The sequence below is a fragment of the Pithys albifrons genome, chromosome 8 (genome assembly GCF_047495875.1).
Source record: "Pithys albifrons albifrons isolate INPA30051 chromosome 8, PitAlb_v1, whole genome shotgun sequence".
NCBI lineage: Eukaryota > Metazoa > Chordata > Aves > Passeriformes > Thamnophilidae > Pithys > Pithys albifrons.
The window spans coordinates 11,022,805-11,046,640 of record NC_092465.1 but is presented as its reverse complement, the minus strand read 5'-3'; the positions used below and the strand labels follow the sequence as shown (position 1 = coordinate 11,046,640).

General features: G+C 40.4%; 1 protein-coding gene across 9 annotated transcripts in view; it reads right to left on the bottom strand.

Moving 5' to 3' along the window:
* Positions 1-963: 963 nt before the first annotated feature.
* Positions 964-23,836, bottom strand: part of MYLK (myosin light chain kinase) — a 197,031-nt gene continuing 174,158 nt past the window's right edge. For all 9 annotated transcript variants that reach the window (XM_071562932.1, XM_071562934.1, XM_071562935.1 and 6 more), the window contains 7 exons: positions 21,935-22,152; positions 16,351-16,474; positions 8,357-8,509; positions 7,251-7,374; positions 5,914-6,043; positions 4,916-5,035; positions 964-3,099 (listed from right to left, as the gene is read on the bottom strand). In XM_071562932.1, the coding sequence (XP_071419033.1) occupies positions 2,849-3,099; positions 4,916-5,035; positions 5,914-6,043; positions 7,251-7,374; positions 8,357-8,509; positions 16,351-16,474; positions 21,935-22,152 (1,120 nt within the window). In that variant the 3' untranslated portion in view covers positions 964-2,848. The remainder of the gene's footprint in view (positions 3,100-4,915; positions 5,036-5,913; positions 6,044-7,250; positions 7,375-8,356; positions 8,510-16,350; positions 16,475-21,934; positions 22,153-23,836) is intronic.

Genomic DNA, 23,836 nt, shown 5'->3' with positions numbered 1-23,836 from the left:
TGTTTCCTGCAGACTAGAATGGATGTAGATAGGAAGTAACAGGGAGATGGTAAGCTCCTTGGGGCAAAAGAAAAATAGGCAGTTTATAGCCTGTGGAACCCAAAAGGACTAGTAAAGTAAGAGAGGGAATGGAGAATGTGTGCAGAAACACCATACTGAGTCTGCGGAGTTTGATACCCAGTGCATGTATCCACAGACCCTACTGTGCCCACAGAGCTGCCCATCAGAGCCACACCTTTTCCTGCTTGGTGTCTGTGCCTACCGGGATGGAAACCAGCAGTGACTGTCTAAAGTCAGGTACATTCACAAGACAGTGAGGCACATCTGGCAAAGATGATTGAAGGGCTGAAGATTTGCTCAAGAAACCTGTTGCTACAAGCAGGGTGTTTCAGTCTTTGCTTTAGGGAGTTTCTGTGGGGTCCTGCATGGTCTGTGGTGTCTTGGACTGCACATTACAAAAAGTCTGCATAAAAGCACCACATGCAGATTTGTCTCTATCTTCGTCTTTACAGCTTTTAGGAACATTGGTGTAAGTCCACATCTACATTGAGACTTCCCTCATTTTTTTCTCTCTTGCTCTTACAGTCTTTCAGAACTACACATTTCCCCACCTTAAGGGAATTCTCAGCTGTAAAACAAACATGCAACTGTCATGATGCCCCATCCACATTCCCCCTGCTGTTCATTCTGTGCATGGATGAGGGATGTGATGATGTTGGAGATGAGCAGAGCACATGGCTATGAGTGCCAGCCCCAGGCTGTGCCAGCCCCAGGCTGTACCTGGTGGGGCAGAGCAGCCTCTGCACAGCTCCAGCCTGTGCTGGCAGGGCAGGAGAATCACCACAGAGATCAGGGAGGTTTCAGTGTTGCCACCTCATCCGTTTGTGTGCCCAGCAGCTCTCAGGACAGAACAGGAGGAGATGCACAGCCAATGTGACGCCTGCAATGGAACATACGACAGCGTGCTTTGTGGTAGTATTTATTTAGGAACCGTGAGTAACTACAGCCGTAGTGGTCTCATCGTTGCAATTCTGATGGTTTAACAAACAGGGAGAACATTAACATATTTTTATTAAGGTACAAAATACACCCCGTTGTTGCCTAAAACAATAAAAAAAAATCTGTGAGGAAAGCTCTGTATGCTCTAAATCAGATTCAAAACCTTTCAGTATAAGGAATTGTGGCAATACTGTGTTTAGTATAACAAGAGGTTTTCATCAATCAAAAAAGAAAAGACATGCTGGCAATCTGAACTTAGCAACAAAGAGTAAAGCAGTTAAAAACCATCGTGTCATCCACATTAGTTGAGCTTTGAATGTAGAACAGCAAATCACGAAATACATACACAACTAGGTAATATCAAACAACCTAAGGTTGGTAATGTACACACCTGTATTAAAGTACACTGACTACTTAATGGTGAGGATTTAAGGTAATTTTTTTTAAAGAGGTAACCTTTGAAATGCAAATGGTTGCACTTTACACACAAAAAGTGGAAAAGAAAAATAATCACTTTTGGAATGATACATAGATATAAGACACACTGGTTTTTGATTATGCATCACCTTGCAGCCTCTGATATTACCTCTGAACAACAACAAAAAAATAAAAAGTGCCAATACTGTGAAAGGAAAGCAAAGTTACTAAGTCTGAGTGCATTAACCATTTCTGGAAAAAAAAGGGAGGATGGATTTTTTCTTTTTTTTTCTTTTTTTTTGCATTTTTAAAAAATGCAAGAGCCTTACTGGTGCAGGTTCAAGACAAAACCAAGACAGTCAAGCTCATAGGGTAGAAACAGGCCCTATATAGGTTAAGATTATTTGGAAACTGCTAAGTATAGAGGAGTTTGTAATCCAGGCTACTATCTTTTTGGCTACTCCAAAAATCTGTGGGAGTCTCCAGCTTATCAGTTGAAATCTGTTTTGCAATTTCTAAATAAATGCAAGTAAAACTTTAACCAACCTGGAATTCCGTCCACACACACGCACAGAGAAGTCACTGATTGTGCAATAACCTGTTTTTTCACAGCAGCATATGTATGACTCCTAAGTCATTATCAGACTGACCAGAAACACAGAAAATATTCTCAGTCTTTGTGTTTTCAGTCTCTTTCTTAAGCAGGCAGCTGTAACTGCGTCACGGGCTCCATAAGGGAAAGATGGCAAAGTGTGATCAGCTGGCTAATAGCAAGATCAGAAGTATCTTGGGAAACCACCTGGATGTTTAACATTTGCCAGTATTACAACAGCATTAACAGCGCACTGACAAAGGGCAGTGAATGTGTTTGTAAGTTAGGACTGTGAGATTCTGCTTAAAGCAAATGAAAAATGAACCATGCCAACATACAAATTGCAATGCTGGCTCTGCCAAACCTTCCCTTATAGAAGATACAGCTCAGGGAGCAGCCTATTCCTTAAGGACTGGAAGACTCACTGCATGTCTGGCCAACGATTCCTTGTAAAGTATATCTTGGAGAACCAACTTAGCTGCAATTTTGGCTGAGGAAAGTGATGGTATAGAGCGATGAGCTCAGCAAATGGACTATTTTTCTTTAAGATGTTCAGAATACAACTGTAGACTTGTTTTCCATACATTTGATTTTAAAAATAGACTGGGCAACTTAGTGGATGATTTGCTTAAAGTCGATCTAATCATGCTGGCAACTTAAAAGTGCCTGCTGATTTGAATTAATGCCCATACAAAAAGCAAACAGGTATCAACTGATCATGCTGAAATAACACCCCCGCAAAGACCTACGTATCACACAAGGTGCTTCTGATAGCTTGGTTTTCTGAGCCTTATAAAGAGAGTCTTTAAATATATTTTTTCTCTTTTTTTTAGCCTTGTTTCATTCTTCCTCCTCATCTTCTTCTTCTCCTTCTCCTTCTTTTCCCATTGTTTCCACAAGGAGCTCTGCGGTGCACGTGGCTTCCCCAAGGCTGTTAACAGCTTTGCAGGTGTATTTGGCATCATCGTCCCCACATACTTCAGAAATAGTCAAAGAACAGTTCCCTTCCTCATCATAATCTATCTGGAAGTGGCGGGACTCCTTGACAGGCTGATCATCCTTGTACCACATGACCTCAGGGTCAGGATATCCTGCGAGAGCGGAGAGAGAACAGCAACTGCAATAAACGAGTATTAACTCATCCGTAATTACTTTGCACTCTAATTCCCTGTCTGTGTATGGCCATGCCAATATGTTTATAGACAAGTACTTTATTGAATTCTATGTAAAATAAATGTAGATGAGGTGAGGCTTTTTTACTTCACATTTACCTGAAATAGCCTTATTACGAATAACAAAAATTGCAAGTGAGCACTGCGGTACTCGCTAGATTCCTGTCTCAGTCCTTCAGCAGTGCCAGCAGGCAGCTCTTTGTGTGTCACAGCCAGCAGCCAGTGAGGGACTCCTGACTGTGCTTTTGCTGCTCACCTTACACTGCAGCTTTTCTGGAAACCACAGTTCCCAACACCGAGATTTAGGATTTCAAGGGTAAAGCTGTTTTGGGCTACAACTACAATTCAATGTCTTTCTCAGGTTGCTTTGCCATGGCTATTCTGAATCTTCCTCCTCCTAATCTACTCCTTACAAGCCAGCCTGTCCTGTACGGGCACTCCCATTTTCTCTCTGTTAGGATAAGCGAGGGAGTCTGAGAAAAGCATTTTGATTATGCATCTCAACAGGAGTTTTGGAACCTTTTGTGAAGCAAATGGCTCTGCGAAGCCTCCAGAGCAGGGCTGTACAATTCCTGCTGGAGAGCCATCCCTTATACAGTACTCTTGGCTGCCCTGACAAATTGAAGGTTTGCTGTCTCAGCCAAGTTCTGGACTGTGACAGGAGGATAACTTCCCACAGAGCAGAAATAAAGTGCAGGAATCCTTAATACACAATGAACATTACAGTAATACACTGGAAAGTTTGGTACAACAGCCGTGGCACTTCCATCTGTTTTATTCCATGCAGTACTTGTGCACATACCCCTCACGCTGAGCATCCATCAGCAATAATAATCCATCCTCACATCTCCACTGTGAGGTAGGAAACACAGGCAGTGAAAGAGATTGGGAGCACAGAAACAAACAAGCAGAAGGTCAGTGAGGCAGTTTCTGAACCTCATTTTAAGATTATAAATTAACTTGATTACATGCAGTATGGTACTTCTCTCCTAATTTCTGGTTTTCATCCACAGCCAAGATACAGAAGCTTCAATCTCATTGAAATAGAAGTGCCAGCAGTCTTGGCCTTCAGACTGCTGGACTGACCAAGCCCAGGCTCCTTAAGTGCCTTCTTAGAAACTTATGCTTTCTGTCTGCATACTCTGGTCTGAGTTTTCTTTCTTGAACTCATAAATTTAAAAAAAAACAACAACCCAAACAATAGAGTATTTTCTAGATGTGACTTATGTAACCAGCGCAATGATATAAATATTGCTTTTCAAGCATATACATTATCAGGGACTTCTTTGCTTTTAATACAATGTGTGTATAGCTTAAAGTTATCTTGAGGCCACTTGCAATTTGTCTGTCATTTCAGATAAGCAACCTCCTACTAATTCTTGGTCTTAACAGTCTCTAAGAGTACACTCTTTCAATTTATGGTACGACCTTACATCTTGATTTTACTGTTTCTACCCTCAAAAATCATATGACAGTTCCCACTTGCTATTCTGAATTAGTGGTTTACACGTTGACTCTTGTAGATTTCTCTTCTATGGCAAACACAGAACAAGTCTGTGCAGCTCCAAATAATTTCTGTTACTGCAACACATTCATGCTGTGACAGGCAGATATTGGTAAAGCAAAATGGCACCAACTCAATAATAATACAGAAAAGAAGTGAAAATGTCAAACAATGACACAATGCAAAAAACTGGCAAGGAAGGAAAGAAACAGACATGCTTATTCAAAGTACCTTCAATTTTGCAGTCAAATCTAGCAGCACTTCCTTCCACAACCTCCAAGTCAAGGATTTTTTTAGTAAAATATGGCTTTACATGGGGCTTTTCTTCAGCCACTTCTTCAAGGAAAGCATCTGCAGGAGAGTAAAGAGGTAGTTAATTTTACAGGGTATGTTCTCAAAAGATGCATTTTAGTGTTTAATTACCAGATGGTAATGAATGCACCTTTTATTTCACATAACTCCATAAGACAAATGGGACAGCGAGGACATTGGCTGCTTAGTCTTGTGCTGATCTTTTGCAGCTGGACAAAGATTTAGACCATAAATAGAAAGCAATCGACTTGCAGGCCACCACGCTACGAATCACCGTTGCTTTTTCCTTGAATTTCTTTCTAACCAAACCTGGATTTTTGCTAGTCAGAGGAGTAAAGCAGCTCCACTTGTATCAGGCCCACAGTCTGTGTGGATTTCTCAAAGTGACTTCCTTGATTTTTGATGGTGTCAAACATTTTCACCTCTCATTTTTACACACCACAAATCCACATTTTAGCTGGGGATGCAGGGGAATAATGCAGACACATTTTTTTCCCTCAGTGCTCCATCTGAGGAGCATGGTTAGTGCAGGGTACATGTCTTGGTTACAGCAAGTGTTAATACTTTATTGCTTCCTTGCTTGCATGAGAAGGCAATACATCACTGTCATCTTTGTATAAACATGCATTCCCAAACTCAGAGAAAGAGCAGCTGACAAATCTGCCTTAATTCTTTGACTTTAAAAAGAGAAGAGTTTACTGCCTGTACTTATACTAAGGCATTTTAAGTAGCAGAACAATATGAGTACAATTAATTTTTGACAGATTTCTTTAAAAAATAGGAAGTTAGAAACAGGGAGGGAGAGAGAGAGTGAGCAGGAATATCCAACTCAATGATTGGTCTCTAGCATTTTGCTGAAAGTTTTAGTAAGATTGGTTCAGAGAGAGGTAAAAATATGGTTCAGAAAAAATCCTTACCTTCATTCTCTGCTTTGTCTGCGTTGATAGGGCTGGTGGGCGAGCTCCCAGAGGCCTTCCTGCCACTCATACCAGAAATCATTGCCATGGATGACAGTCTTCCTATTGCTCGGACAGCATGGCCTGTTTTCTAAGACATAACATAAAAGGCTTCTGATCAATCCAGTCCAAGAGGCATGTGATTTTCTGCAACAATTGTGCTTCGGACAAATTATCTGGGATGTCTGCAAACCTCACTGGAATTGTTGGACAAACTGCTTATATATAGCTCTGTTGTTTTAGGAGAGACAGAGCAGGCTGGACTGAATTACCAAATTTAGTTGCAGATATAAACTTCCCCTGATGAACTCATACCTAAATGAATGTCTCTGTTAGCTGTGGATAAAAAGCACTGTGAGAGAGGAGGGCCAGCAAAAGAGCTATGTCCTGTTTAACTGGAACTGAACTCTGTGGGGGACGGCTTTCTGCACAGCCATATGGGCTGGGCTGAGTTTCATCGAGGACGAATAACAAGCTAATGTGAAATGAATGAGAAAGTACCATCTGCATGATGGAAGCAGACCTGTGACAGGATCGAGGACCAACTACCAGGATACTAAAATATGCTCAAACTATGCTGGCTCTAGTGTGGACACTTGTATTTCTGTACAGCTTGCATGAGCTCCAAGAAACATGTACAGTAGAAGATAAGAGGAAATATAAGGTAGATTTACATAAATTAATATTTTGCAGGCTACTCAAAAGGCTGGACCAAGGATTTCACACAGCAACTCCTCTAGCTATCAGCGCAGCACAAGTGGACCTGCTACAACAGTCCCAGCACTAAGAAAAAAAAGATATGGAGACCAAATATGTCAAAGAAAATTATTAAACCAATCTGACCAAATCCCTGAGAAGCCTGTGGCTCCAGCAGGACAGAACTACTGGCTTAGTAGAATGAAACCACCACAAAGAAATGGTATCTATAGAGAGGTCAGGTGCATGAGTTTTACCTGAACTGTTCAGGTTTGTTAGGGATTGCATAATCCCCCAGCCCTCAGTGGCATGGAGATGCCAAGGAAGAGAGATGGGCACACCCCAAAAAGAGTAGTAAAAATTATACTTGAATGACATGCCTTTTAGTAGCCTGAAATGGAATCACCACATGTAATGTACGTGCAGCTGGACACCCTCCTACTGCTTGACTGCAGAAACCAAACCTGCATTCACACTCTGGCCACACCTGAGCTTTCACCAACCTCAGAAACCACTTGGAGTGACCTGTGTCCCAGAATCATAAACACTGAAAAAAAAGACTTATTAGGATATTGAGCCCAATTCCATGTCCTCTTCATTACCTGCCATTTTCTTCTGGCCATATATTTCTTCATCCTATCTTTGGAAAGTTTTTTGGCTTCCATGTTTTTGGTGTCTTTTTGCAGCCAGGGATGCTGAAGACATTGAGTACAATTAAAGCGACTCCTGTTTTTATATAAAAAGACCAGTCAGTGTTGCCAGTAAGAAGAGGTGAACCTACCTGTTGTAACATTATTTTGTGCTCTCTTTTCTGGGAGCTGATTTTTCAGTTTCCTGAATTTAGCAACATAGATCACATGGCACTGCTTTTCCAGCCCTGCTTACTTAAACTTACAGTTTCTGTAGATCTTTTTGAGAGGAAAGGGTGCATTTTTAAGTGTTAATAAAATATTATAAAACAGAGCAGGAAAAGCCATATGTTTTAGGCGTGGAACACATACAGCAGAGCCACAGTGGCAGTGATTCAGCTGCTTCACGCTGGCAGAACCTCGTCCCAGATCTCCTTCCTTCACTTACAGAAATTTCCCCATTCCACCAATTAATACTCTCCTAAATATCTAAAAACTGAGAAATGTCCAAATCTCTCAAGCTACACCCATTCTTTACTTCGCTCAAGGCATACAGGTAAACAACCCTCTGTTTTCCATCCATCCAACTGCAAACTCATTGGAAGAGCTGCCTTTCCTCTCCTTAGTTTGTTCAGACACTGCTGTGAACAGGCCTTTCAACTCTGAATTTTTTTTCTTGCCCAATTACCACATTTATAGGAAAGCTGCCTACTTAGGGGTACCACACTTAAAAGCAACACGTGGCCGAACTGCAACCCATTCAGATCACGACAGAACATGTCATGCAGGAATCTGTGTCACAACAGTGGAGTTCAGAGCACACAAAACCTCCGGGCGCATCTTGCCCGAGGGAAGGGATGAGCAGAATGCGCCGGTGATGGAAAGCGAGAGCTCCATTCAGCCCCTGCGCCCCGCGGGGAAAGGAACGAGCGCCGCACACACACAGAGGGGCCCGCAGAGCGCCTTATAAAGCATCGCCAGAGGCGCTGCGGCCACGTGGAGATCCACAGTGCGGAAACACGAGCCACAAGTTCAGCTAAATGCAAGCTCAGAAAGTGTATCAAGTCCGGAAGCTTTACTTCATGTCTTTCTTTAGTAGGTTGCTGATAAAGTCCTTGGCATCGTCAGAGATTTCATCAAAAGCCTCATCATCGAAGTCCCACGTCGCTGAAGTGACATTGGCGAGGGTTTCGTTGTCGTTGTCTCCCATGAAAGGAGAGAGACCGCTGACCCTGCGGGTAGGACAGACAGACAGACAAAACAAATCGGGTCAATTTGCAAATTATGAGAGGAGGGAGTTAAAATCGTGTGTGACAGCTCCTATACTCTGCAACAATTTATTAATAAAAGCTCCCTTTAAAAACATAACAAAATGAAAAAGGACTCAAATTTAACTATAAATAGTCTTATGGGAAGGAAACTAGAATTTTGCCTGCAAAATGGAAAGGCGCATTTTTCTTGTTTCTTTGCCTTTTCCCCAAGACATCTTTGAGAAGAACTAGAATTAGGTGAAATTAGAGCATACTGTTTTGTTAAATGACTTGTGAGTTCTGCATATCCAGTACTGGAATTTTCACACCAAATTCAGTTGAATATCTCTTTTTTTTTTTCCTTTTCCTGGCACTTTCACAAAATCACAGAATTGTTAGGGTTGAAAGGCCTCTGGATATCATCTAGTTTCAGGGTGAGTTTGCTTTTTTTACTGTCAAACCAAAGTTTCATTCTACATTTTATTCCATTGATTCCTGCAGAGAGAGCCCAAGAAGAAAGATGCACAATGAAATCATGAAATCCACAGGGCTATTTTGTAAACAAACCCACCCTGAATTATATAGACAGATAAAACTGCTACATCACTGCAGGCTGTGGAGTTTATGCAGATGCCTCTGAAAGTAATTTGGTCTTTATGTTCTCAATCAGTCATGATGATGCATGAAATGAAAATGATGCTCTCCTATCACCTAGCTGAGCTTCCAAGGCTTTTTACTCAATATAACTGATAAACTGCCAGTGAAAGGCAATTACAGAACATCAAGGTGTCATTTTTGCAGAGTATTTTTCTCCAGTTGAGCATTATCCTTTATTATACTATGCCTTTGTGCATCTGGATACTTTTGATGCCTGTATATATTGCCTTTTAAGCAAAAACTTTCAGGTGAAAGTTGCTTATTCCTCAGTACTACACTTTAGTCAGTTTTCCAGGTCTTCCTGGCACACAATTTATAGAATAACCTGTTCTTCATGGAATTTACAGACTTTCTTTGCTTTCTCTGTACAGTTGTGTTAACCAGTTAAAACAACCACTTATATTTCAACAATAATACTTCTTTCTTTTAAATATGGGAAAACTGTAAATTATTAGGGTTCTGAAAATACTATATAGATATAATACTATATTAATATCTTGATGCCACTATCACAGACCAGATTGGCAGAAAAAATTTGGGCATCAAATAAGTGAGCTATTAGATTCATAATATCAAATGATCTCTTCCTTCAAAGTTTTTTGCTTATTTTTGTCTCTAATTACATTCAAAACCTGATTTGGAATTTGTTCCTACGGATTTTATTTCTATAGTCAAAGCAGAAGCAGAGACCCTTTGAAGTCTCAGACAGAGCAGATACTAAATCTTTTACCATTTCTGGAAGTTGTGTGCAGTGCAGCAGAGTCCAGAATCTTATGTGTATATTTCAGAAACTTGTTAGTAATAATACATGAGATGAAGATAAAAGGATTGTTTATTCTTAGGCAGAACAAGGTAAATCAGAACAGAATGTATTTGTTGTCTTACTTTCCATTATACGGGGTGCATTCAAATGCAACAGCAAAGCATGACTTCCTGAATGTGTGAGGTGGCATAAACCCACAAGTTACTGAAAACTGTAAGATTGACATACCAAAAAACGCTTATATAAACCAACTGTTCTTTGTGTTTGACACTTACTTTACTGGAAGAGAGCAGGTTTGTGCCTGACAGCACTGCAGAGCTGGCACAGCCGCAGTGACAGCCTCTGCCCTGCCCTCATGGCCAGCAGGTACATCGGTGAAGCAATGGAAATCTCTCTCCTGGAATCCACAAAGCATTCCTGCCGGGCCTTAAACCTACCTCCACTCCAATAGCTACACATTTTCTTATTTATGTCAGTGTCTTTTCTCCATAATGTTTTAGAAAGTGAAAAATTCTCATGCAGACTGCATTTCTGATTTGGGGCTCCAGATACTGACTTGACTGCAAGATTGTCTCTTTTTAGTACAGTAAACTCTCAGTCAGTTTGGTGGCTTAGACAATGACAGGTCTAAAGTAATTCTTTAGTTCACTGACATTGGAGGAGATGCACATCTTTGTCCAGTTAAGCTTCTAGAAGGACAAGCTTGGGCAGCCAGAGCAGTAACAATCCCGTTTCCCTTCAATACTTGATCGAAGTATAGCAGAGGTGACCTCTGCATAGTATTACTGCAGATAGTGCTGCAGCTCTTGTGCTACATTAGACAAGATTTTGGCCTCTTTCCAGAGATTAGAGCTGCAGTACTGAGAGATCATTTGCATGCTAAAAAGACTGCGATAGGTACAGAGATTGCTTCACGTGGAAACACCCCTGCTCTGCACTGCCATAGGAGGCAGTGCTTATAATGACAATCTAAATTTCTGGGCAAAGGGATACTGCATGTCACACACAGCTTTTGAGGGGTGAGGATAAATGGAAGATTAGAGAGGAAAAAATTCTTTAGTTATTTGGTTGCCTTAGTTGGGTTTTTTTTGTGTTGCATTGTTGGGGGTTTTCTTGTTTGTTTGTTTGTTTTTAATTTATTTTAGCACTGCACGACAGAATTATCTGATAAAATCTTGAATGCTGTGGTAGGATTGCCTGATCCCATGCATTTGGTAAATTACAAGGTGGTTAGTGGTTAAGCCTCCATTCTCTTTGTCATTTCCAAACATCAGTGTAACAGTTCCCATTCAAATGTTTCAATGAACCTATTTTTGTATTTCTGAATGTGCTGTTGAAAATTTATAAGGTTAAAATAACTTTCTCCCTCTACTACAGTTTTACACTGTGAATCAGTAGCCTTGTTGTGGAAATACTTCTAAGGAGAACTAGATTCTTGTCCATAGTCAGAAAACAAAATCCAGCAACTAGTGTCGATTACAACCAGAAATTCTTATCTTTAGCACAGATTTCACTGACTGAAGTTTTGGTTGTTCATTTCTTAATTGCCATTTAAAGTAATAATGGCCCAGCAACTCTTTCGGCAGATAATGGAAACAATTTCTTTTTGGAATGCTGAAGTGATAAAGATGAGCTACTGCTCCAGAAAATTAACTCTGTGCTTACACTGCTAAGTTACTGTTAGACAAGCAGCAGGTTGTTTACTGAAAACATTCTTCCAGCTACTCAACCAGGCATCTTCCTGGCATGTTAAGAACCATTTGTTTAGAAAATCTTTCACAGTTTCCACTTCTAAATAAAGAAGAAATATATTTTATCCTCTAGAAGTTCCTTAGCGTTTATTGGTCTGTTCTAACAAAGCTCCGAGTGTAGACATAGAAATGTTAAGACCCAAAGGATTCAGTGTGGACACCAGTCTCACTGCCTGTGTAACAAACACCACCACAGTTCTGCTGGAAATCTTTGCAGTAAGATTCCCACTAATACAGGGGAGATGACTTTGCTGTTTGCCTCAAAATGTCAGACTGTGAGTGTTCCTCTGCAGGCAGAGCTTTCAGCAGCAACCGACTGGGACTGCTGGCACTGAGCTCCTCTTACAGTCCTTGCCTTGCATTAGCAGTGCAAAAAAATAACAGATCTCAGTATGAACAGTAGTATCTTACCTGCTTCTGATAAACTTGTGCAGGGCATGTCAAGTAAACACATAATGCCTGCACCCTGGAGATCATGTTGTAATTTAATTCTTTTACAAGTCAAATAAAACAAAAAATAGGCTACTTTGTGGGGAAAACACATCCATGGGACAAAATCACTTTTTCCTTAGCTGAGGGTTGACTGACTCCCACACTGGTTGGCTCCGGAAGGAGCCGACCAGTGAGCCCATGTAAAGGAAGAAAGCTCATTGCTGAAGCAAGGGTGTTCTAATCCTTCTTCCACATGCCCAGTGGGTTAATGAGGAACCACAATTTACCAGTGCCACAGAACAAATAAAACATTTACTTCTGAGCAGTACAGTTGACATTAGAGCCTTCCCACATTGCTTTAAGGAAAGCACACAGGAAAACACAAGGAGTGTTCTTACATCTTGATATTAAAGAGGCATAAATTTTTAATATGACATGGAGCTGAGTGTAAGCCAGTGGTGTGTCTTGCCTTATCAAATTTCCAAGTCAGCTCACCCCAAAGATGAATGATGCTGAAAGATCTTTCAACCAACCCGAACTGCCAAACAAGGGAGGAATAAAAGCAGTGATGAACAACACAATAGATAAAAAGGAAAGGGAATGAATTTTTGAAGAATCAGGGTGTGTGCTATTGGGACGGTGTTGAAGGAGAAGAATATACAGCAAGATCAAATGTGATAATAAAATGCAGTCTAAGATACAGTATATTAAAAAATATGAATCGATGGAGATCAACTACACTGAGAAGATACACTGCCTGACACTGATGAAGCAAGAAGAACTATCAGAAAGCAAGCAGAAGTTTGAATCAGCCACAGCCAATTCACCGCCAAAACGAATCAGATCCTGTGGTGACAGAAGGAAAAGGGCTATCCACGTTCAATGTATGTACATGCAGTGCTGAAATCTTAGACTGAAAATTGGTTTAACATAAAGATAGAATTTAGACATTTTTTCAGATAACTAAATATTGGAAACGCTATCCATCAGAAAAGAATTAGAAACAGAAAAAAACAACAAGCAAATTCAGCAATGCCCAGTAGAATAAATGGAACAGAAAGAGCTGGAAAGAATTCAGGAGGTTTAACCTTCATTAGATAAAGATTATGGTAAATGTAAAAGGAAACTCTGAAACAGACATAAATGGAGATGATATACACAAGCTATAATATTTGTGGCCTGTTATTTCTAAGGCAATAGATCAACTCAAGTATGTGAGGCAGTACTGTGATGCAGAACAGGGCAGAGAACAAGATAAAAGTGGAAGATAAAAACATGAAGTGGAGAATACAAACAGGGAAATTTAAGGAAGAACAAAGATAGATGAAGAGACAGGACTGAGTATGTTATCCAGGAAGACTAAAAGGATTTAACGTGTCGCTCAGAAATGTGGAATGGGAACCCATGAACTATAGGATGGAATTAAATCAGTCATGCCATAAGGAAGGCAGATGCAGATCCCAGCAGGGAGTGTGAGACCTGTGCTTATGCCTGCATAGCAGAGGGCCAGGAGAGAGGTTTTGCTGCAGGATTTCAGAGGAGTGCTGTCATCCTGCTTCCTACTTAAGATCACATCACACCCATTTATTCTTCTGCAGGGAGGACCCTTCACTCACAAAGATCTCTTTAGCAGCTCTTTGTTAAACCCGGTTTGTATTCATCGTTGTGCAGCACATCATGGAAGCACAGTCACTTTCTAGGTAGGTTACAGGTCTCTCAGCACTCTGGAATCCTACCTTCAAAGAGATGTTTTGTCAAGTCACGCAGTAGGTGCTCCCTGCTGCTTCACTTACATCAGGCGGTGGACACAGCAGCTTTGGGCCATCAGCTGCCTGGGGCAGCCCTGCCCTTGAGTCCAGGCTGCTGCAGCCCTCGCCTCTGCCTTCAGGCCCCACTCACCACGGCAGGGGGAGAGGGGCTGCAAACGCTGTTACAAGCACAGTGATGGTGCATGAGGCAGACACTAAATAAATGAGTCTTACACTTTGTGCATGAGATTTGGCAGTTCAGAGCTTACAATCAAAACAGGAAAGCAGAGCTACAACTAAAGAGAAATGCAGTTCTCAATGACTTTTATTTGCATTCTGCAATGATGATGTGATGGTCCTTTTTGGATAATGGCTCATAGTTGTAAGTCTGTAAAAATAGCTGGGCTTTCAGAAAGTTGAGACAGATTGGGAACCTGTCACTCTGGGGTGGAGAGGGAAAGTCCAAGCAATGACTCACAGGTCTTCCCTAACTGGTATTACTTTATTCTTATGGCAAGAAAGACAAAAGCTGATTATTACTGCTAATCACTATTGTGACAATAGCTATGCATAAAAAAAAAAAGATTGTCATTATGTTTGGGTAATGGAGTTTTCCCCTCATGTGAGGTTAGGTGAGCTCAAAAACACCTCAGCAAACAAGTAATTTCTTAATATATTTCACAAGGCATATCAGATCAGCTGCATCAAGTGTAACACCACCCCAACCCCACCAGCTGAACGGTACAGCATCCAAATATCTTGCTTCTAGTGGCAGAGAGAAACTGGGAAGTGGTTCTGCCAGTGTGGGCAGACTGGGCTTTGGCAAGGCATTTCACCTTTTCTCCACCTGTTTCACCTGCTCCCTTTGCCTTCTCTGCTCAGAGGATGCTGGTGATCCCCAGCACGGAAGCTGTACTGGAGCAGCAGGCCTGGCTCCGCGCCCTGGGAACACGCAGCTGCCAGCAGCGGTTTGTGCCTCGCTCCCTGTCGCTGCCTGTACCAGGATCACACGAGAAGTCGTCGCATACTTTGATAACAGATGATAGCAAAGATGTGGAACTGCCCAAAGGGCGATGCTCCGCTCCCCAGGGCGCGGGAGGCCTCCAGGGGGCACTGCGGCACCGAGGGAATGGTGCGGCACCGAGGGAATGCTGCGCTCCAGGGATGTGCCCGGCACCTCCATCAGCCTGCGCATCAGGAACGGCAAAAGCTACAGAAATACGTGAATTTGTCATTCGAGTGCTCCTGTGTGGTCTACATTATTTGAGCTACAGAACGATCCAAACGAGCTCTCAAGATCTGGAAAGAAGGGTTGGAAGTGAATGGAAAATGAAAGTCCTGTAAATAATCTGGCAGAGCAAAGTGACCTTGAAGAGCGTAGCACACTCCACATTAAGAAACAGAAGATAACAGAAATATTTGGAGTCTTTGCTGCGAGGAAGAGGGAGTTGATGTAGTAGCTTTTGCACAGGACAAGTAAGGAAATTATGTTGTTTAGTTTGGAAATGAGAAGAGCATGAGAACAAGTACAGGATCACCGGCAAGCAGGAGCACAGAAAGATGAGTAAAGATGAGGCAAACAACTGCTCACTGCCAGGTGTCAAGGAGCAGGGGAGCCAGGGCAGAGGGGACTAGGAGTAAAGGATGAAGGGCATTAGGAGGAGCCTTTTAAAAGAATGAGTGCAAAGCAGATCTACCATTTACTTACTGCTGAAGCTGGAGCGAAGAAGAAAGAACCAAGCTCCAAACTGAGCTTCTCTTCACACTTGTTTATGTGGCACCAAGTGTGTACAGTCACAGTGGGAAGAGGATTGCTTGCTGTTCCAGGCATGGAGGTGCTACTTCCATATACATTTCTATGGACTCACTGATGTTCATAAGCATGTGTTACAAATCATTTATAAAAATAAAATCTAATACTGAAATACGTAACCAAGAACTGCAGCTAACCATCCTCTAAAATGTTTCCATGAGCTCGATCCATGCTGCTTATAAAATGTATTTATCCAGTGGTTTGTGCTTAGTAATAAATTAAAATGCACTCTGTACAGATTTGGTAATGCTGGGATCCTTCAGTGTGTCCCATGAGATCCCAAAGTTTCACAAAAAATTTCTCTCTTTGAACAAAAGAATGGAAATTATTGGTTATTAGTGCATTCCCAAACATTTCTCTTCAATATCTGGAAGGGAAAAGTAGTTTAAAGTTAATAATAAAATACTGTCACATTGTCTTTTTAAATGAAGCATTGCTGGTTTATGATGTACAATGTACAACACTAAATGCCTGAATTTCCCAAACTGCCTGTTCTGCAGTTTACCAATTACATCCCTCAGAGAACATCCCTCAATTTTTATTAAACATTCTGGAACCGCTAATTGGAATACAAAAGGCCTGAAAATTGGAGAAAACTTCAGAAGTTGATGAAAATTTTGTATGTCAGAATGTGTGTTAAGAATAGCAAAGGTACTCACAAAATGTAGCAGATAACTCCTATACTCCACATATCTGTTTCATATCCAATAGGTTCATAGTTTATAACTTCTGGAGCCACAAACTCAGGTGTCCCAAAGAGAACCTTCAAAGAACCTGCATTTTCTGTGAAAAATGAAAGAGAGAAACATTAACTGCTGCATGCAGATTTTTAAAACAAGTTATTCTTCAGGAACAGGAAAACTCATTTTGCCCTCAGGTTTTTGATTTTGTTAAAGATCCTTATCAGAATTGCCGAACTGCTATTTTCTTAGTGGATACACCTATAGAATTAAAGAGTTATTTATTAAGCACCCTCAAGCATATAGCATTGTGCAGTCACATAAGAAGGTTCCTATTGCAAGAAGCTTCCAGAAGACCAAGTCTAAGAAAGACTGTCACTGTTTAATTAACTGTCACTGTTTAATTCATATTTGGATGTCCTGAATTATAAAAGTGTTTGAGGCTCCTTCCCTTCAGCAGTTGCACAAGAGGACTGCAGGAATTCAGTGTTAGAAAGAAGTTCAAGTTTTCAGAAATTATCCAAGATTTATCAAAGCTAAGGATCCGCACATTGTGGGAAAAAGAATCAGTAGCAATAAAATTATAGTAATAAGAAATAACTATTTCAATGCAACATATTTTTTCCTAGGATAAAGAGGAAAGAAAATCAATAGTGGGTTGCACATCTCTGAAATCTGAAGTGGCACAGCCCAGTGTGAAACCAGAGGAAGCAGATGATGTGCACCTGTCAGATCACTGCCTGTCAGTAAAACTGGACTTGGGCTTGCTCTCAAAAGTAGGCAGCCAACCAGCACTCCTCTGGAGCTTCCAAGTGGTGAAGGGGAGGCACAAATCCTCACTGCCCCCAACTTTGACTGGGCTGCCCTGTAGCACAGGTGTTTTGCATTTGGCTCTGCTTAAACACAGTGTGGATGCTTTTAGAATGATCTACAATGAAGCTACTGCTACCAGTATGAGCTGAAAGAATGAGGTTACGAGGTGCATGAACTCGCTTGCCACTTTTCTTGTGTAGACCCACCAGGATTGCTTTACTGGAAAACACAGTGCTGAGGGCAGAAGAGCAGCCTCTCCATAACCTCATACTGACAGTTCATGCTGCCAGGGTGCAACTGAGTGATATGCCTGACTTCCAGTTGGAGTGTGAAACAGAAGTCATGAAGTTAGAAATTGTTAGGCAAATCTCAATGGGCTCATTTTCATCAATGCTCATTCTAAACAGGATAGGAAGAAAAAAAGAACAAGCAAGGTGAGGAAGGAAGAAACTAAGATTAGTGACTGGAGGAAAAAAAAACCCACATCCCAACAAAAGAATTGTATTATAAAAGAATAAAGATGTCAGAAAATAGATTGTTTCAACTTGAAACAGGGTTGAATTTAGCTCAAGAAACTCTTGTCCAGTCTGCACATGTGCCTCAGCAATCAGTATGTGCCTTAACTGAGATTCATTGCATTATGTTGATCTTTTGTGCAAGAGTAGCATCCAGATTAGGCACAGTAGAATGTCCTAGTGAGGAACCATTGCTATCCCAAAGAGATTACCATCCAAACAAAACAGATATGGATGGGATTGAAAACAGATGTAACAGATTCCAATCTGGCCCTCTTAAGGTTACCATGAGTACAGATATTTGTAGCTCTATAAAAAAGAGAAAAGCTTAAAAACCCCTCAAACAACAGCAAATCAAAAGTTTTGAGAAGACTGCAAAAGAAGTGACTTACCCACAACCTTGAATTTTCATAGAAATTTTTATCTACCAGAACTGACTTTACCAGGTTTTGTGACAGAAATGCTGATCGCAGTGCTGACTCCACTACCACACTCACCTCCACTGAAAGCTCTTCAGGCATTTCATGAAATGTAATCAAACATCTAAGCCAGTAGACTTTTGAGGTATGAAAATTCCCAACTTACCAAATGAAATTTGAAGGCTATATGGGGTTAATAACTTGCCTAATGATTGAACACCATGCTTGAGGCAAACTTTAAGCACTACTGTAGCAATTCATCCACAGTCATGCCAGTTTCCCATTTTAAATGCTGTGAAACCCTTTTTTGCTCTGCTCAGGTGTGGTTATAGTAAATTAACTGCAGAAGCCTTTTTTTCATGTTTTCTTTGCTTTCAGAGACCTCTCCATGCAGGGAGTATCCATTTCCAGAGACAGAAACAGCCAGAAGAATGCCTGGGAGCATCTGCAGAAATCACCCTGATCCTCTCATGCAAGGTCCCCAACATCACAACTCTCCTGCCAGATCTCCAACTAGCCTTTAAAAACCACATTCAAAAGCTATTCCACAATATCACATAAGAGTTTTCTTATCCCAAAATAAGAGTTTTCTTATCCCAAAATAAGAGTTTTCTTATCCCAAAAAGTAGGATCCTTTTTCTAATATCCAGTCTAATGTGATTTAGCCCAAAACAAGGGCAACATCTCCACAGTGGCCATGAGGAATGAGTGATCAGCCTTCCTTTCCCAAGTGCAAATGAGAAGCCTAAGATCCCATTTTCCCATTTGCTGCCTTTTTAAAGTCAACGCCTATGGTTTTTTTAACTGTTCTTATGAAAAGATACTGAAATTTATCATAATGAACCTATTTTCCAAAAGCTTCATCATGGTTGTTCAAATCTCAGGCTCGGATTTTCACATCCAATTTGGAGGCTTTTCTGTACGCTGAGTAAACTACCATGAGCCACTGAGTATGCACATCCTGGTGTATGAAATGCACTGCCCGTGGTCAGAGAAATGTGAGGGTTTTTTGAAAACATGGCATTTGAGTGCAAGCATAAAGTGTGAAACAACTGATACAGCATTTTCTGTGTATAAAAGAAAAAAAATAAAGGAAAAGAATAAGACCTTTTCTATGCAATATGTCAAATCTTTACCCAGTTGTTTACAAGCTTAGTACACAAGTAGGATCTGTGTTTGGATATCCCTTAGTTCAGATAGAAAGCTGACAAGCTAGCTGGAAACTGTTGCTGACACTGTGTATAATCAACTGATTAAAAAAAATCTGTACAGTACTCAAAAATCATTCTCTTTTCTCCTCAAGAAGTTTATCTTAAACAATTTTCTACATGTGTTCCTCAGCACACCAAAAAAGGTCAGGAAAATATCCCACTGCAGCTTTGGTATTTCCTGACAGTGCAAGGGAACTAATTAGCTGCAGAAGATGACTGCAGAAGGAGCTGATCCTAATATCTTTAAAACTGATCAGAACGTTGCATCTTTAGAGGCTTTAAGTTGCACTAGTTACAAGAATTTAAAAGTAAATCTCAGAAGCTGAAGTGCAGAATCAGCCACTGCTCCCTTCAGCAATCCCTGGGTTGAGCAGTTTCTGCTCAGTCAGGGTCAGGTCCATATGAGGGCTCCAGTCCCACATCTATCAATGCCAAAGTGAATTTGACAACCAATTTCAAAATGACAAAGCTTGAAGGAACACAAGTGGAGGAAATGCCCTCAGTGCAAAACATGAGATGACTGACAAGAACTGTGCATTAGTGAGAAGTGTTTTTAGCAATTTTTGTTAAGTAAAGGAAACAGCAAAAGTTGTTCTCTACTTTTGGAAGTCATCTCAAGCAAAAATGTTACAATTGTCTTCCCAATTAACACATTGCTTTAGCTTTAAGGACATGGAATGTTAGGGCACTTTCTCTTCCTATGGAAATGCCCCACACAACGAGTTATCCAGAACAGCAGGTTGATGAATAGCAAATACCTATAATGAAACTTGGCAAGAATTACAACATATTACGCCAAAGGAATGTACAGTATTGTAACATCAAAATCAGACTCGGTGCCCATACTTCTCATCCTTCTACATCAAGAGGCATTACCTGGAGTTTAGAGATTTGCTACCTATGGCATGACTGCAGCAGCTCCCAAGGTGGTGGCAGCTGTGCCATGCACTGGGGTGCCAAAGATTACCAGAAAAATAGAAAAGCTGATGGATATGAACAGGCTACTGAAAATAGGGTCTTCCATTTGCTAAATGTCAGTTTAACTGTGGCCTGATGTTAAAAAGGTAGTTGAAGGAATTTCTGTAAAAAGGCCATTCTGTGTTTACATGTATAGTTTTCAGGCTGACAGCTGGAACACCATGGGCTGAAATCTTTAACACCTCTGATAACAAAACCCATCAGCACTGGAACTTAGTTAACAGTTCATCTGTTTCCTCAATGAGAACAAAATCCATATCATGGTCCCAGAACACTAATGGCTCCGTACTGGTGAAGGAACATAAACGGCAGTGATCTCTTGTTTAATAAATAAAATAACCATCTTATCTCTGAGTTAACAGTGTTCATGTGACCAAGACTCATGTAATAAACTTTTGTAGCTGAACATCATCTAAAATTCTGAAACATGGATTTGTTTTCCCCTCTTTGTTCAATAAACTATTTTTGGTTGTTTTAGTGAAATTATATCCTTGGGAATGCAGTAGTCTGTTACTTAAGGGTCAAAAGAAGTAAGATGAGTAGCATTTAGGTAGATAACAAAAACCAAGTGGGGTAGTTCCAAACTGTACTCTTTCAAAAATCATTGTTCCATCTTTTAATAAATGTTAAAATAGTTTTGTTTAAGGAGGGAAGACAAAAGATTGCAAGTAAGAATCTAGCTGTGCTCCCCTTTATATAGAGAGCAAGAATTCATTGAAGTTGTCCTAATCAATTATTGTCAGAAGAGACCCAAATCTCAGCTCTCCCAGTGTAACAGGTTCATAAAATATTTTTGTTCCTCTTAATTCCTGGAACGATTTTTTTTCTTTTGAGAAAATACATGATTAAAAAAGTTCAGTGTGTGATGTGGATATTGTTTAACACTGAAAACACAACTGGAGGGCTGCTTTTTAGAGCTGAACTAACACTGAGCAATATGAAGAGAAGAACCCTTGAAGATCTTTGGCTTTCAAGTTGCAGAGCATATTGGAATCTTAGACCAAAATGATAGAAAGCAGCTAAAAACAGCTTAGGAAGAGCAGGAGCTTGTGAAATGGTACCTCCCCTTATTGTACTATTTTTAAGTAGTGCTATTACACAGCTTCTTATAGAATTCCTCTGACCCTAACCCTATATCCTGCTGTTATTAAGATAAGAAATGATAAAACTAATGGAGAAATGTAAATTGGTTGTAATTATCCAGATCTGAAAGGCATCTAGAACATCACCTTAATTCCTGTTATTACTAAAGTGTCAAGGTTTTTTGGTATTCACAAAGTATTTAGTTAGAGAGTTACTGATTTATGGTTTCCTATAGCCAATGTAAATATCTGTTACCATTACTACTGCTGTGTATTTTACCTGTAGTCTGCAGGGATACCCTTCCCATAGGAACAGACAGGTAGATTGTGTACACCTCACTGCACACTCCTCTTGAAGAGACCGTGCCCTATTCTGATTTTTGAATGCCTTCTTTTTCCCTTTTCTATTTTTTCCTAAAACCAGAACTATTTACAGGAACCATTATTTCCTCTTTATACATGAAAGAATATAATAGGTAGCATGAATTACTGTCTGTCCTGCCCCTTTCCCCCTGTCTTATTGAAATAGGCAGAGAAGTCCTTACCTAATCTTCTTGCGAGTCCAAAGTCAATGAGTTTGATACTTGTACCAGTCTTGTTGACACACATAATATTTTCTGGCTTCAAATCCAAGTGGACGATACCCTGCTTATGAATGTACTGAACTCCTTCTGAAATCTGCTTCATGTATTTAATGCACTCTCTCTCTGTCAGTTCAAAGTCTTCATCGATGATGCGTTCAAAGAGCTCTCCTCCAGAAACCCTGTGAGAGAATAAAAAGAGGATTTCTGTACCATTCTCATTTGGGGAGTAATCAAACTGGTTTTTTTTTACAGAAATACAGTGAGTTCAAGCTTGCAGTAGTCACTTCAGGATGCAGTCTGTGTTTTATAATGGCACTTTCCATGGACACAAGGATCACATGGGAGGAATCACCTCTTGGGTAGATGTTTTCCATTCTGAATCCCTGTCCTAGATGAGAACTGTGAAATGCCTACACTATTATCCCAGGCAGTAGGGATTTACATCCTGCCTTTAGGATTCAGTCACCTGGAGCTGACAGTGAAGTGTGTGCCATGTGACTGTCACCTGCTGACCTGTGTCCATAACATCACTCCAGACTCCGAGCACACCCTCCTCAGTGTGTCCTTCCCTCCTGTGACCCATCACTACACAAGTGCAGGTACCAGAATTCAGAAACACAGGAAACTGAAGCACACAGAATGGGTCCCAGAAAAAGAGGACAAAACTTCTAGTAGATGAGCAAAAATTTGAGAAGAAGATTGAGAGTGACAAAGAAGGGCAGAAGAACGAATTCCGATGATATGGTTAATTGGAATGCAAAGCTCAAAGGGTAAATTACTGACCCAAGCCAGCTCAGAGGGAATTTCCTCCTTAGCTATGACAGGACAAGGATATAACCCACAACACTTTCAGTGCTGGTATTTTTAGCTGAGCCTTCATCACACTCCTTGTAGGACAATTCCATTTTTATACTTATTAAAGATGTGAAATAATTGGTCTTTCCAGGATAGAATCTCCTGGATTGAACTGTTAATGGAACTAAAGTGGGACATTTTTAACCTAGATTTAATGAAGTGCAATTTAAGTTGTGGTTTCTTGGTTTTGGTGGAGGTTTTCGTGTTTCGGTTTTGTGGTTTGATTGTTTATTTGTTTGGGGGTTTTTGTTTGCTTTTTTTGTTTGGTTGGGGGTTTTTTGTTTGTTTTGTTTGGTTTGGTTTTTTAAATTCTGAGTAATCACTGAACTGATTTATCTTCTTGCATCCAAAGACGGGAAATACTTTTTTCTTATTCTGCTTGTGAATGACAGTTAGAGAAAGGGGCAAATAATGATGAGCAGCTTTGCTTTTAGAAATCTGTTCTGAATTAAATACATCATAGCCTTTATATGGTTTAATATTTTGCAGCATTCATGGTTATTGCCAAATGTAATTGCACATTTCAGTTACAGAAAGAAAACACACAACTGGCCTAGCAATGTTTGCAGGTTGCCAGATATATGATTATATCCCTTATGTACCAAACCAAAATTGAAACATCTGGAGTTCTGGACACATTGGGTGCTTTGGCTATAAGATTTCAGAAAGTATGTCATTAGAAATGCTACTGCAGTTTTCCATGAACATGAAAATAGAAGAATAGCATATGCTTGACAAACTGAGAGGTTGTGTTGTATTAGAGCACATTTGTAACATAAAGCAATAATATGGCCAGAGCTGTTGAATAAACATTCAGGGGATCTTGTGTTTTGTTGCTTTAGTAAGACATTAACCAGTATGGAGGTGTTTATGAAAACATCTGCAGGCAAATTTTTTATATCTGGAGCACTGTGCAATTCCAAATGATAATCATCCTAATACTAAAATGTACCAGTTGTTTTTGACTGTGTAACATAGATAGTGATGACTTATTTTTACTGTTAGACT